Source organism: Syngnathoides biaculeatus, chromosome 17 (assembly GCF_019802595.1).
Source record: "Syngnathoides biaculeatus isolate LvHL_M chromosome 17, ASM1980259v1, whole genome shotgun sequence".
NCBI classification, from domain to species: Eukaryota; Metazoa; Chordata; class Actinopteri; order Syngnathiformes; family Syngnathidae; genus Syngnathoides; species Syngnathoides biaculeatus.
In genome coordinates, this window is record NC_084656.1 from 18,813,454 (window position 1) to 18,827,921 (window position 14,468).

The following is a 14,468-nucleotide window of genomic DNA, read 5'->3' on the forward strand; positions in this document are numbered from 1 at the left end:
TTTTAAGCAGAGAATGCCCGTCAGTTTTATTACAGTTATACCCATGTCGCAGGCAAATAGAGACACGAAAAATGTACAGACCCTTTGCACAATTTTATACCAAGTTCTCATGAGTGCACAAAAAAAGAATTAGAATGATAGTATTTTATATTATGTTGAGTTGATTTTTTATTGTATTACCATAGGTTTTTTTTTGCAGGCTGTGATGAAATCTCCAAATTTTGGGGAGGATTATTATTTTGTTGTTTATTGGGGGGGGTACATTTTTTTTTTAAATAATGAAAATAGAGTAAAATTGGGAACTACATGTTTTCCCTTCAGTATGTAATTTCATATTAAGGTTGTTTCATATCAAGTTACCAAGAGCACTGAGTAGAAAATAAATGTACCCCGTACATTTAGGATTGCCGTGCTACCAGAAAGCATCCAGTAACGGTGCTGGGCGTGGGGAGGTCCGAAACCGAAAGCCTGAAAGCTGGGAACACGCTGGTATCAGTTGTGGGGCGGGCGGGAGAGGGGGTTGGGGGGGGGGGACAGTGGGGTCACTCTCCGGCCCTTGGCCTCCACCCTCAGCGGAACTGGACCGCTGACCCCGCAAGTCATTTGTCCGAGGTGCACGGGTTAGCCGCTGAACAGCCGGCAAAGGGAGTGACTTTGATCTGTCCCTGCGATGAACTGGGGAGTGGTGGAAGTGTCCCTGCCAGATGACAGCGGGGGTCACCGTGAGCGCCGCTTACAGGTGACCGCGGCACATCTGGGTCGCATTTCGGGATTAAATACGACGCCGATCAGGCTCGGTACCGCGGTGGTTCGCGGGCTGCACCTCGGCGGTAGGACGTATCTTTTTCAATTAATTAGTATTCATTCATTTTCTTAACCGCTTATCCTCACAAGGGTCGCGGGGAGTGCTGGAGCCTATCCCAGCTGTCAATGGACACGAGGCGGGGTACACCCTGAACTGGTTGACAGCCAATCGCAGGGCACATAAAGAGAGCCAGAAAGCCGCACAATTAATTATTATCTCATGCAATTTTTTTCAGTGTAGTTAAAAAAAAAAAAAAAAAAATTAGGGATACTTAAAATCTGTGATATGAGGACAAAGCATCACATATGCTGGATGCTCGCAGCATTTACAGTATTCCGATGCAGAATAACTTGTACAGGTGGGGCGAGGCGACCTCTGTGAAATATTTGAGGGGTGGAAACACCAAAAATGGTCCATGGATTTATATTCTACTGCATTGAATATCATGAAATGTAAATAATCAGCATTTTAAAGGCATTTCAATTCATTTCAATAGGGAAAATTCCAAACTGTATTAAATCCAAGATTATTGCCGTGATTCCTATACAAGAAAAAAAAAGAAAGCGCTTAATCGTCGTGCGCGTTTGAAGTGGTCATTCTTGTTGGGGGGGGGGGGCGCAAAAGGTGTTGACTGATAGCCACTCATCCTATTGGGCGACGCGGGCTTCCTCCAGAAGGTCACGTCCCGTCTGGCCCCTGTCCACGACACACTTCCGCAACATATCCGGGGTCTCGGCCCTCCGACGCGCACGCACGCGCTCGAACGCGGGACTCCGGTACCCGCTCGGCGCCACGCGGCGGCGGCGGTCAGGCCGTCCCGTGCCATCCGGGGTCTGCGGGGAGGGAGCGATGGCCCCCACAGCCGCCCCCTTATGGAACATGTTGGAACGCTCGTCCCCCCCCTCACTGGTAACTGTAGTCCATTACTCAACGCGCGCAACGTGGGACATACGTAAAAAGTCTCAGTTCGACCCCCCTGGAGAATTGTAGCGGTCACCGTGGTCAGCTTTGGGTGAACTCAGAGCACTCAAATTCACCCGCAGGTTCACTTAACTACAAAAAGCTGCCCTTGAGCTCCAGCTGAAGGCCCTCACGAGCAAGACAATTCCGTGTACTAGTAGAATGACAAGATGCACTAGTACAACGACCGTTCTGCAACTAGTGAGGGCCAAGCGCATGCTCGTACTTCAACCTTAAGTGGACATCAAGAATATCAAATAAATTCTCAGAAGGTTTTCCAAATGCAACAAGCTGCTCCCCCTCTGAGCTTGCAAAATGCATACAGCGCCACCTCTTGGCTGCCAGGCTAAATGCACAAATGAAAAAAAGTTCTTGCAACTCAATTCTCACAATTTTAAAAAGGGTTTTCTCAGAATTTCCAAAGTTAGGAAAAAATAATAATTTTTGTCATGTTTATTCTCATGTTATTTCATCTTCACTGCGGCAAGGGATTTTTTTTTCTTGCAAAATTAGGAACTTATTGCCCCAATAATTAGGTTTTTTTTCTCACTAAATTGTGAATTTATCCTCAGATTATGTCTTAATTAAAAATGTTGACTTTTTTTGCAACGTTAGGACAGGATTTTTGTACTGTTCTTACTTTATTCTTGTAATATTCAAACTTAATTGTCTAATATTAATATTTTTTTCCAATTTATTTTTTCTCACATTACAATTTTTGGAATATTAAAACCCATTTACCGAAATTTTCCTTCTCATAATATTAAGCTATTTTCACATAATATTAAATCTTAATTGTCTTGAGGATTATGCCTTTTTTTTTTTTTTTAGAAAAGTTGTAAATGTATTATTATGACGCTCTCGGTTTATAGTCTTCTGAATTAATCATCTAATATCCTTACTTTTCTCAAATAACATTTGGTCATTTATTCTTACAAAATTAAATAATGATTCATGCAATATTTCATTTTTCTCCCTCATGTTCTGACTTGTTTCAGGCAACATTCAAATTTGTTTGTCTTGTATTATTTTGACAGTGACAAGTCATACGTTTTGATTCTATTCACTTTTATCGTCGTGGCAACCTGGCAACATCGCACACCAAAATTCTGTTGAGTATGTTTTGCATAATATTGTCAAAAAAAAAAAAAAAGAAAATGACAGAGAATAAAATATAACCTCATTGTCCAGTGTAATGTTGCTGTAAACACGACTTCACGAAGATAACGACGTTGTAGTGGCCATTTTCTTCCGAGCCGCGTCCTAACAAGCTTTGTCATCTCCTTATCGGGACTTTGTCTCTGAGATTTCTCCTACTCGATGGCGGGGGTGATTATTTTGATATTTCGCCGCGTCTCTGATCCTGGCGAAGACAAATGAAGTGTGTCGCCGCACAGAGAGACAGAGTGCTCGCGGAAGGGCGAAAAGAGAGTCTGGGAAAAAACATTCCCCGAGCGAGGGAAGAGGACAGGGCAAACATAAATGTGGCCCCCTTTTATTTTTAAACGTTGCTTCTTTTGCGATAACGTGACAATATTCCACCCCCCCCCAAAAAAAAGACGTGAATGACTTGATTCGGACAACTGTTTGGAAATTTTTCATGCAAAATTCCATATTTATTGTCGGATTTCAATTTTTTTTTTTGTGTGTGTAGAGCATAGGTGTCGAATTTAAGGCCCGCGGGCCTGCCGCATGATCCTATGTGGCCCGCGAAACCAAATCTAGAGTGGGATTTTCCGTGATTCTTGTAAAAATATGAAACATACAAACAACATTGTCACATATCACAAATGATAAAGTTGAGATATTACAAGCATTTTTGTTGAATAGTTGAAAAACACATGACCATTGAGTTCTGATTCCAAAACTAGTTCATAAATTATGTAAATATGATGAGATGATTTTAAAAAAAAATTTGTTCCACAGTCATAAAGGCCCTCTGAGGAAAAACTGGAACAAAAATGTGGCCCACGAGAAAAATGAATTTGACACCCCTGGTGTAGAGTCACATGTTGTTCCAGAATTTTGCCGACCAGTTCAGGGTGTAGTGCGCCCATCGCCAGAAGTTAGCTGGGATAGCGACCCTTGTGAGCATAAGCGGCTTGGAAAATGGACGGATAGATGCAATTTAATGACTCTATACTTTACAATTTTGCTTTGCAAAATAACTTACCGATAACTCTCTAAAATCAAGATTTAGCAACCATTTTCTCACCAAAATTATGTTAGTCTCACAATATTCAGATTATTTTTCCATTTGATTCTTTTAGACTTTGACTTTATTCTTATATTACTTCCAGTTTACTCTGGCATTATTTTAACATTTCTCTTGCAAATTCCTACCTTTATTCCTGTCATGTTACAACTTGTTTTACTTAATGCATTTTTGTAATATCACAATTTAAGAATTTATTAATTACTCACAATTGCAAAACGGGCAGCACGGTGGATTATGATGGATATATATATATATATGGATATTTTATGACATACAACCGTGTTATTTAACACGTCCGTTTATTCTTTTTTTTTTTTTTTACATTTTGATATAGCAAGAGGCGGCACGGTGGATCACCTGGTAAAGCATTGGCCTCACAGTTCTGAGGTCCCGGGTTAGATCCTGGACCCGCCTGAGTTTGCGTGTTCTCCCCGTGCCTGCGTGGGTTTGCTCCGGGCACTCCAGTTTCCTCCCACATCCCCAAAACATGCAACATTAATTGGACGGTCTAAATTGCCCCTAGGTGTGATTGTGAGTCCGGCTGTTTGTCTCGATGTGCCCTGCGATTGGCCGGCGATCAGTTCAGCGTGTACCCCGCCTCCTGCCCGTTCACAGCTGGGATAGGCTCCAGCGCTCCCCGCCACTCTTGTGAGGATAAGCGGCTAAGAAAATGGAACTAGTGTCAAATATTTTGTTGTCGAGGAGTGGAAGCACAAATGCTGAGGCTGCATATTGGAGACAGATGATGGAAAAGAGAACGGCAATAATAAATTTGCACGCTTTGCTAACTAAATGAAATAGGCCAAGAGTTTGTGCTCTGTGCCAGGAAGAAGAAAGACAAAAAAATAAAGACTACGAGGTGTTGACTGCATGCAAACGAGTTGGCTCCATCAAGGAGAAGTGGCGCTGATAAGCCGCTTTTCCACCTCTTTATAAGGGCCTTCTCCACTCAGGAACATCCCCCAAAAATAACTCCGTGTGATCTCGTCAGGGCCGCGACTCTGCGCCAGCGCGGAGCGGCCTCTAATTGTCGATCATGTTAGTAGATTAACGCGGCTAATTAGCCCTCAGATTTGTTCCTACTGCCGTTGAATGCGACGTTCGGATATCCACATCCACTTTAAAAGGCTGACCATTAACTAAATTAATTATCAGATTATAAAACATCATTTAGCATGTACAAACTCATGAAAAAATGGTACAAAACAACTGTGAACTCATATTTTTCAACACAGACAAACCACTTTCGCATGGGACTCATCAATAGCTTCAGCTAACACAACTCGACTGCGTAACACGCCAGTACACGCTGACGTGACATTTACACATGGGTATACAAATATGTGCACAAGCACTTTACACGGTATTAAGTCATTAAACTCAGATGTTGGAATTCAGACAGAATAACAAATGTTCGGAAATACGGGCACATTTTAACGGCAAAGTAAAGTTAGGAGCCGCGTCATTAAAGGAGCAGAGACGTAACTTTTGGAACTTTTCACAAGGTGTGTTCAAAGACGGCCAATAAAACAGGATATTTCAAACGCACAAGAAGGGGGAAAAAAAAACCCGATAAATTAATTAAAACTAGCAAGTTCACCAATACTTCACCAGATGGCGCCAAAGAAAATCTTACTTTGTCTTATGCAGGAAAACAGCAAAGAGAGGACATTTTAAGCAAATAAAGGAGGGTGGTTCAAAGATTCATTGTACAGCGTTTAACTTTGTACACCTTGAACAAAGAATCTTTCGTGTTACTTAAAATGTTTACGTACGTTGATTACGGTGACAAACTGAGCCAGGAATCGATCGTTCTCATTATTTCCAGTCGGAAAAATGTATTCTTAATTGGAGCAGGTTGTTTGACCTCGGATCACGGAAAAATTCTTACGGTGCCAAAAAGATGTGCAAAATATCGTCAAGAAAATGGCAGAGAAGGCGCTTCACCTTCCTAAAACATTTGGCCCGCACTTCAGTTTCCATGTAACGGTCCCTGAGGCCCGAATCCAGATTGACAGCTCACAGTGGAAACGCAGCTGTGGGGGCTGTGGAAAAGCAGTCTTTACATTCAAACTGGCAGGAGGGGTTTTCAGACCTTTTCAGGGGCCTCTTTCGGTCCAGACAAAGGTTTGTCCAAATGGGGACAAGGCCTAGATTCGTAGGGTAATATTTATGGCGTTCCCTGGTCCATCTAAGCCAAATATTAACCTCTTAACTGATTTTTAACATGTGCAAAATCCCACACAGACGACAAGGAATAAATCACAGCGTGGAACGGTTCTTACATGGTGTGGTGTACTCCAGATGACCACACAATACCGATGAGCACACCACACATACAAAACTGTACGGAACCAAATCCCCGCCGACCATCCCGAGTCTTTTCCGCAGACAAGGATTCGCCGTTGTAAATATCAAACGGGTTTTACACGTACGATTGTTAAGTTCGATCAAAAAGACAAAAAAAAAAAAAAATCATTTACCACACCCAACACCGAAGGATAATCTTTCAGGGAAATCCGACAATCAGGCGTTTGGCCGACTTTGATCGTGAGGGAGTGCAATCGCTCAAATTCGGCCCGATTGCCAGCGGGTTCGTACCGCAATTGGACGTCGCGTGTCCCGAGCGGGACGCCGCTGACATATTCCGAACAAAGCGTTCATTGTGTCGGCTTTTGAGGAAAGCGAAAATCGCACGGCTGGGTGGTGTCACGCAAATCTGTCAGTGCAAATTCTGCGTGTTTACTCACTGGGACAATTCTCCAAGTCTGGTTCGCATTCCTTTTAGTCTCGGCGGTGCACGCAGCCAACAAGCCCCGGCGGACATCTCCGGGCTCTAATTAGGACGTTTGCCGCCCCGAGTCGGAGTTCTTCCCTTGTGATGGAGCTAATTTGAGACTCTTCAACATCTGCGATGTTCCAAACATCTTCATGAGCTGTCTGTTTTCAAAACAAGGCCGCGGCTTTGTGATTATAATGCGACGATAAACACAGCTAACCAGCCGCTGACCCCGTAGCGTATTAATCCCCCAAACCTCTTCCAGGAAAACAAAAAAATGCCTTGCTAAAGATAAAAAGCAGCATGTCGCGCGTTTCTGCGAAGGAGAACCAATCAGGCGGACGGACATTGGCATATGTCAGTCATCTCGGACCGTTGTTATCCCTCGCTGGGGACAGCTTGGCAAAGGCCGAGCAAGCCACGGCCCAGCTTGGAACTCAAAACAGTCCGATCTCAAAACCTCTTTCCCTATTTCAATGAACGGAAAGGTTCATCGTCAGTTCCAGTCTTCAGGCCAAAGTTCTCAGCAGCCGAACATATTGCAAGTGGGCACATCCTGCCTGGAATTCAAGTGGGACTCAAGAACACTTGATTGAGCCATCTTGACTCCTCTCTGAACTCACCAGTACAGCATTAGTTTTAGGTTTATTAGTAACCATCTACGCAGAGGATAAAGAATACAGCACTGTGAGTTATATTGTCTGGAAATGTGGTTGCTGCACTATTTGCGTTCAAGCCTTTGCCTAAAGGGTTTTCTTAGCTGTAGTACTGTTGTACTAATGCTAATTAGCATTAGCATGAAGACATTGCAGCCTTTCTTCAGCTAGTTCAAGGGCGTCAAACTCATTTTTGTCGCGGGCCACATTCTAGTTACGGTTTCCCTCAGAGGGCCGTTATGACTGTGAAACCATCCATCCATTTTCTTTGCCGCTTATCCTCACAAGGGTCACGCTGGAGCCTATCCCAGGTGTCAACGGGCAGGAGGCGGGGTCCACCCTGAACAGGTTGCCAGCCAATCGCAGGGGGGCACATCGAGACAAACAGCCACACTCACAATCACACCTAGGGGCAATTTAGAGTGTCCAATAAATGTTGCATGTTTTTGGAATGTGGGAGGAAACGGGAGTGCCTGGAGGAAACCCACCCAGGTACGGGGAGAACATGAAAACTCCACACAGGCGGGTCTGGGATTTAACCCAGGACCTCAGAAATGTGAGGCCAACGCTTTACAAGCTGAACCACCGTGCCACCCCACCCCAACGTATATATATGAAATTAGAAATTTTGGTAGAGATTCATGGAAGTTAACACACATGATTTCCCTTCGCGGGCCACAAAATTATGTGGCAGGCCAGACCTGGCCCCCGGGCCCTGAGTCTGACACCTGTGCAGTAGTTGTTTGGTTTGCACAAAGTAATTTAATAAATTTAGTAAATTAGTATCAGTGATAAATATAGCATAAACCAAATCATTTTGAAATGGTATAATAAATAATAGCACTTTCTGGCAGCGTTTGTTGACATCACCATTTTGGGATGAGCGGGGGGGGGGGGGGATGTGTCACCGCAGATTGTCTGTTATGAATGTAATACATGATATAGACTCATCTTTTTTTCATCCGCAACCAAATTCTTGCGAGAACACGTTGTCATGTCATCTGAAGAAAAAAAACCGGACATATTACGTGTGGCTCGTAATACACTGTACCGAGATGATGACAGGTTGTTGGCCCGGGACACCAACGGGAAGTGGAAATGGACCAAAACGTTGCGCTAATAAACTATTTTCTATAACGAGCGCGCAGGATGCCATGCGTTGCTTCCCTTTTCAACCTTCTCAAGAGCACGCGACAGGCTCTCGGAGTATCTCGAGCGGATGTTCCGTCCATCCTGGGAACGCTGAATGGCGATAAGGACGCTGACATCTGGAGAGCTGGCCGCGACGGGAGGATGCGAGCGATGATAAAAGGGCGCAGGGGTTGAGCTGATAGCTAAGGTAGCATTCCCTCGCTAAACTAGCCATATTTTACGATATTGTTAACGTGGCTATGGACTATGATTAGCGTTACAAAATACATTGGTCATCAGGTTGAAAGCTCTTCTTTTTTCTCATGCTTTTTAGAATATATCTACTTTTTGATCATATTACTTGCACTGTATGCGGTTATAACTGTCTTTTTTAAATATTTTTTGTCATTTTTATTCTTTTTATCCCATTTTAAATGTGTTATCTCTTTTTTGTCAAATGCCTTTAATCATGTAAAGCACATTGAATTACCTCGTGTATGAAATGCGCTGTACAAATAAATTTGGTTTGCATCACCTAAAAAAAAATGTACATTGATAACCATATAATTTTATGATACAGGAATACTTTTCAAATAAAATCAAATAAAATAATAAATAAAAATAATCCAAAAATAAGAAAATAAATACAAAATAATAAAAAATAATCAAATAAAATAATGAACATGTCAAATTAGCGGCTTCATGAGAATTAATCAATTACAATTATTTTTATACCATGGGTACGGAAACATATAATGAACACATTGCATTTACAGCTAGTTATTGCCCACTGGTCTTATTTTCTTTTATTGAAAAAAAAAACATTACACGGATCCACCTTGCCCAGCTATGAGTCACGTCAGTTGGGAGACTGGCGACCGTCGCCATGGTGACGCAGCTGTGTTTGGACTCAACAAAATAACTAAATACCCGATCACTCCTCATTTCTCCTCTTTAGCGGCGTGCACGTAAAAAAAAAAAAAAAAAAAGACGGGAAATATTCACAGAAGACCCTCTGGTAAGTGCAAGCACGGATAACAACATAGATTAACCCCTGGAAGGAAAAAAAAAAAAAAAGCTAGGATGGGACTAACCATATCCAGATGAGATGAAGAACTGGTCTCCTTCACTTTGATTGGCACAGTGCTGATGTCTCCTCTGCATGTGCTCGTGTTTTGCACCTTCCCAGCAGTTGCAGGGACGACACGGCTTCTTTTAAAGTGGGTGACGGACTGCTGCAGATGATAAATCACATTAGCGTTTGACGTGTAAGCGGTGATGAGTGTGGGATAAGGTGCCCCAAAGTATTTTAGTTTTTTTCTACGGTAACATTTAGTATATCATGAATAATTTGTAACTACTGGCAACAATGTCACTGAAAAAATTGAATACATGTGGTACTGATAACTAAATATTATTTGAATCATTCTGGCATTTAATACACAGAAAAATAGAATACTGAAGACAATCTAAACTTTTCTGCATTACATTAATCGACAAAAGGTTAATGTATTCATTTGCTCTACCTTTTCATTTAGAATTGATTGAATACGAACAATGAATGGATGTTTTAAGTCACCTGTGTTCGGAACACGAGTTCTGTAGACAACAGCGGCACCTGGTGGCATCCATAGTCATTGCTAGAAAAGTTTTTTTTTTTTTTTTTTACATCTTTTGAACGATACAGCTCTGCATTTGCGAAATAACATAAAAATACGTAGCACAACTTAGTGGGTGGGGAAGTTGCTTATATACGTAACCTAGCTTATTAAACTTGAGCCACTTCGTGTCCTAAAGTTGCCAACAGGCAATTGCGCTGGCATGTCGAGATAATTTAACCTGTTTTTAAGTTTTTCAATTCGTTGTAAATTTCCACTTCTTAAAAAACGGCGCTGTTTGTCATTTATCACTCGTTAAGTTGAATCTTTGAAGCGTGAAAACCGTCGTGTGCATGGTAGTTTCATTAGCCTCCTAGCATGCTAACAGAAATAACCTTGTGTTCTTCCAAGTGGGCACCCATTTATTGTTTAAAAATAATGTAAAACCTCGCAGGTAATTACGTAATATGTCACAATTATCAGGGTTTCCACTCACCAAGTCCGCAAGCACACAGGCGACGTGCCTTGAAGGCATGCTTTTGACAAACTCATAGTAATTAGCCACCTTGAATATGAAAGGGGGTGGAGTGTACGAGTACACGAATTTTAGTGCATCAGAGGGTCGAGACAAAGCAGAAAGAAATTTCATTCATTTGTGGTTTATAGAACCAAAAGTGACATTGTTCAAACTTTTGTCGCTGCAATTATTTGCATCCTTTTCTGAAAAAAATAAACATTGATTTTGCACATAACTAAAAAGATAAACTGTGTGCGCACTGAACCGGTCTCGAGGGCAACCAACATTTTTTTTTTTATTTTAAATAGACATGACAAAAAGTTTGCCTGTTTTTGTCTGTATTTATGGGACAAGGCCAGTAGAGAACTCAAAAGCGCAAACATTTCCATTTATATAGTCCACATAGTGATGACGGAGAATCCCAATGATCTTAAATATGATATCTCATTTCTCATTCTCACATCCTCTTCTTCATCTTGCCCTTCTTTTGGCTGCCTCGACCAAAGCCGGACTTTTTGACCTCTCCCAGCCACTTCTTGTTCTTGCCGCGTATTTTCTTGAGCCCTCCGCTCTGCAGGAAGCGGTGCTTCTGTTGCTTCTTGCGCTGCTTCAGGATCTGCTGGCTCGTCTTGAGCTCGGAGCGCACCCTGGTGCCGTTCGCCAAGAACTGAGGAGCCGCCGAACCCTGGCGTTGAGGGCGGCCGCGACCCCGACCCCGGCCTGGAGGGCGCAAAAATAGAAGTTCAGACTGAGATGCATCCTGTCAGTTCAACGTTTGTACTTGCATGGTTTAAAAAAATATATACACTTTTACTATTATTACTATTACTAACGAAAAAAAATCTCTGGAGTTAAAAAAAAAAAAAAAAAAAAAATTAAAAACATTAAATTGCTAGATGCTCTTTTGCAAGAATACTTGGATCATTGAAATCAAAAGAAATTTAAAAACTTTTTAAAGATTTTTTTTTAAACTTGTTATAATTATTTAGTTTTAAAATTGTGCCCTTCATAGGACATTGTCAAAGAAAAATAATTTTATTTGATAAAAATATTATATATTATTCTAATTTGATTATATTTGATTTGTAGTTTACATTTTTACAACCCTGTAATTAAACATACGCTTATTTTATTTTTACATTTTGACATAGCAAGAAGTAATTAATAATAATACGAATAATACGTAATATATAATATATATAATACAATAATACATCTAAGCCTATCTCGTGCATCTAATCCTAATTAGGAGCACGAGATAGGCTTAGATGGAAAAAGATGACACGCTGTGGCGACCCCGAACGGGACAAGCCGAAAGGAAAAGAAGACAAAGCAAGAACATAAAAGAAAAAAACAATTGACTTCTGCAGCTTCTCACCTTGCATTTTTTTAAAAATGTATTCTCAAATTGACAAATGTGAAGACCAAATCCTTGGATGAATACTTTCCTCTTCATTATAATATAATGTAAGTAAATGTAAATTCAGATTGCATTTTATTGAAATGCTGTTGAAGCACAAGATGTCCGCCATACCTCTTGCTGGCTTCCTCCCTCCTCCTCCTCCTCCTTCACCTTCTTCTCCATCTGAACCCGCCACTCCGTCCTCAATCTTGTACTTCTTCTTCCACTCCTCGTAACTGAGCGCTTGTTAAGTACAATAACGAAATATTGGCATTGACTCAAATTTGCACAATGAAGTCGGAAAAGTGATCGCAAGAAGACGTGAGGCGTTTGTGCAAAGGATACAAGTTCTTCTTGTTCTTCTTCTTGTGGATGGTTTGACCACCATCGAGTTTAATCCTCTTCTTCTGATCCTCTTTGCCCGTTTCTGTGACAAAGCGCTTCCTCTTTCGGTCCCTACAAATCAAATCGGAGTAAATGTTGAGCAGAAGACACGCTGACGTTGTAAACGCGTTAACATTTTCACGTCACCATTTCATAATTTTCTTGTGCTGGTTGAGTTGTTCCCCTTCGTCTCCCATGAGGTCGAGGACGGCGGAGGACGCTTGCGTTTCGAAGGCGCTGCCTTCGCGGCCTAAACTTAACCTAAAAGCCCAAAGACCCTGCGTGAAGCTCAAATCCGAGAACACTTCATTCGTGTGACACTTCACAATATTCTGTCACCCTCTCTCCGAGTTGAAGTCTTTGGGTCTGTAGGGGATGTAGTACTCGTCGTCTTTTGTCGCGTCTTGTTTGCCTCGCTTGTTCTTCGGGCGCTCTTCTTCCTGATGACTGTTCCTCTTCCCACCAACCACCTCTGAAAAGACTTCCTGTAAGGAAAGAAAGCGCCTTTTTTTTTTCAACCTAAGATGCGCTGAAAACAATTGTTTTGAAACAGAGTACAAAAGGTACCACCGTACTTCAAAATAGAACCTTAAAGGTCAAGTGTGGTGAAATGGATGATTTTTAGTGTATTAATGAAAAAACGGGAGCCGGTATGGACCCATCCGTTTTTTTTCACCACAAAACATGATTTTGCCGTTTATGGCTTTTTGTAACTCGCGCCATGAAAATCCTCTCGAGGGATTTGTTTTTGACAAGACGCAGGAATACATGGCAGGACCGCCCTCAAGTGGACTTGTTGCTCTCTATTCGTTTTACCTGCGGTAAGGTAGATCGTTGTTCTTTGGTGTTAGCCAAAAGGCTGGCTCGTTGCATTGCTGGATATTGCTCGAACACTCGGGAGGTTGGATTTACCCTTCATAAGTTTCCAAGAGACCCGGTTCATCGTGAAAAATGGATTGCACGACGAGAGCTTCGTGGGTTCCAAATGACAGGCAGGTGTGTATAGAGCTACCAAAAAATAGTTTGGTGGGGACCACGTAATCCGTTTCTCATAACTTAACAAAAGATCTGCGTGCGTATGACAGTCGTGCTAAATGTGTCGATGTGCGCGGAGGCTTCCGCCGGGCTGGCTCGTACATACCGTCTGGAAGTCTGTTGTTAGATAAAAGTGATCCGCATATCATCTAAATATGGTTCGAAACAATCAGGTAATATTATCCCGGACACTTCACTCGATTGTGAGATGTTCTCTTCTTTGAAAAGAGCTTCCGTGTCGCTTCGTATATGGGCGGACGAGCATGTGGCTTGGCCGTGATCCGCATATCATCTAAATATGGCTCGAAACGATAGGGTAATATTGCCCCGGTCACTTCACTCCGTTGTGTGATGTTCTCTTCTTCGAAAAAAGAGCTTCCGTGTCAGAAGGGGCGTGTTCGTCTCCCATAGTACGCGGCAAAGCGTGTTTTCAAAGGCGAATGTCCCAGTGTGACATCACAGACAGTAGATGCAGCCAATACGGCGACCACTTGGATGTCAAATGATACTTCCGCAACTTTGCGCATGGATGACGCACTCTCCACTCATATTTATTTTTTCGTATAGACATTGTAGTGAATAATGTTATATGTATTTTTCATGTAAATATCTATTTTAGAATGTTTACGGGGATGACACTTGACCTTTAAAAATATTGACTGTCGTTACCTGTAGTGCGTCGTCATCCTCGCTGGAGTCGGCAGCGTCTTTCCCGGCCGGGACGGTGACGGGCTTATGAAGGTGTTTCTCGGCAGCCAGACTTTCTCTGTTCTTGCTGAATTTGTCCACCCGCCGCGAGTCCTTAGAGCGCTTGGCCCGCATCACCTCGTTGGCGGTCGTCTTGCTGGTGGCGTTGATTTCGAAGATAGTCTAGGCGATAAGGTAAACGGGAAAATAATTGCATTTCGTAATTTCTGGCGTACAGAGCGCACCTGCTTATAAGCCTCACCCAGTACATTTGTAAAGGAAATACCATTTGGTAC

General features: G+C 42.2%; 1 protein-coding gene across 1 annotated transcript in view; it reads right to left on the reverse strand.

The window, feature by feature from the left end:
* Positions 1-14,468, reverse strand: part of ddx54 (DEAD (Asp-Glu-Ala-Asp) box polypeptide 54) — a 51,644-nt gene that overhangs the window by 4,776 nt on the left and 32,400 nt on the right. The window contains exons 17-23 of the mRNA XM_061802125.1: positions 14,155-14,355; positions 12,790-12,935; positions 12,598-12,711; positions 12,412-12,522; positions 12,199-12,302; positions 10,644-11,384; positions 9,644-9,784 (exon numbers count right to left, since the gene is read on the reverse strand). Coding sequence (XP_061658109.1) covers positions 11,122-11,384; positions 12,199-12,302; positions 12,412-12,522; positions 12,598-12,711; positions 12,790-12,935; positions 14,155-14,355 — 939 coding nt within the window. The 3' untranslated portion in view covers positions 9,644-9,784; positions 10,644-11,121. The remainder of the gene's footprint in view (positions 1-9,643; positions 9,785-10,643; positions 11,385-12,198; positions 12,303-12,411; positions 12,523-12,597; positions 12,712-12,789; positions 12,936-14,154; positions 14,356-14,468) is intronic.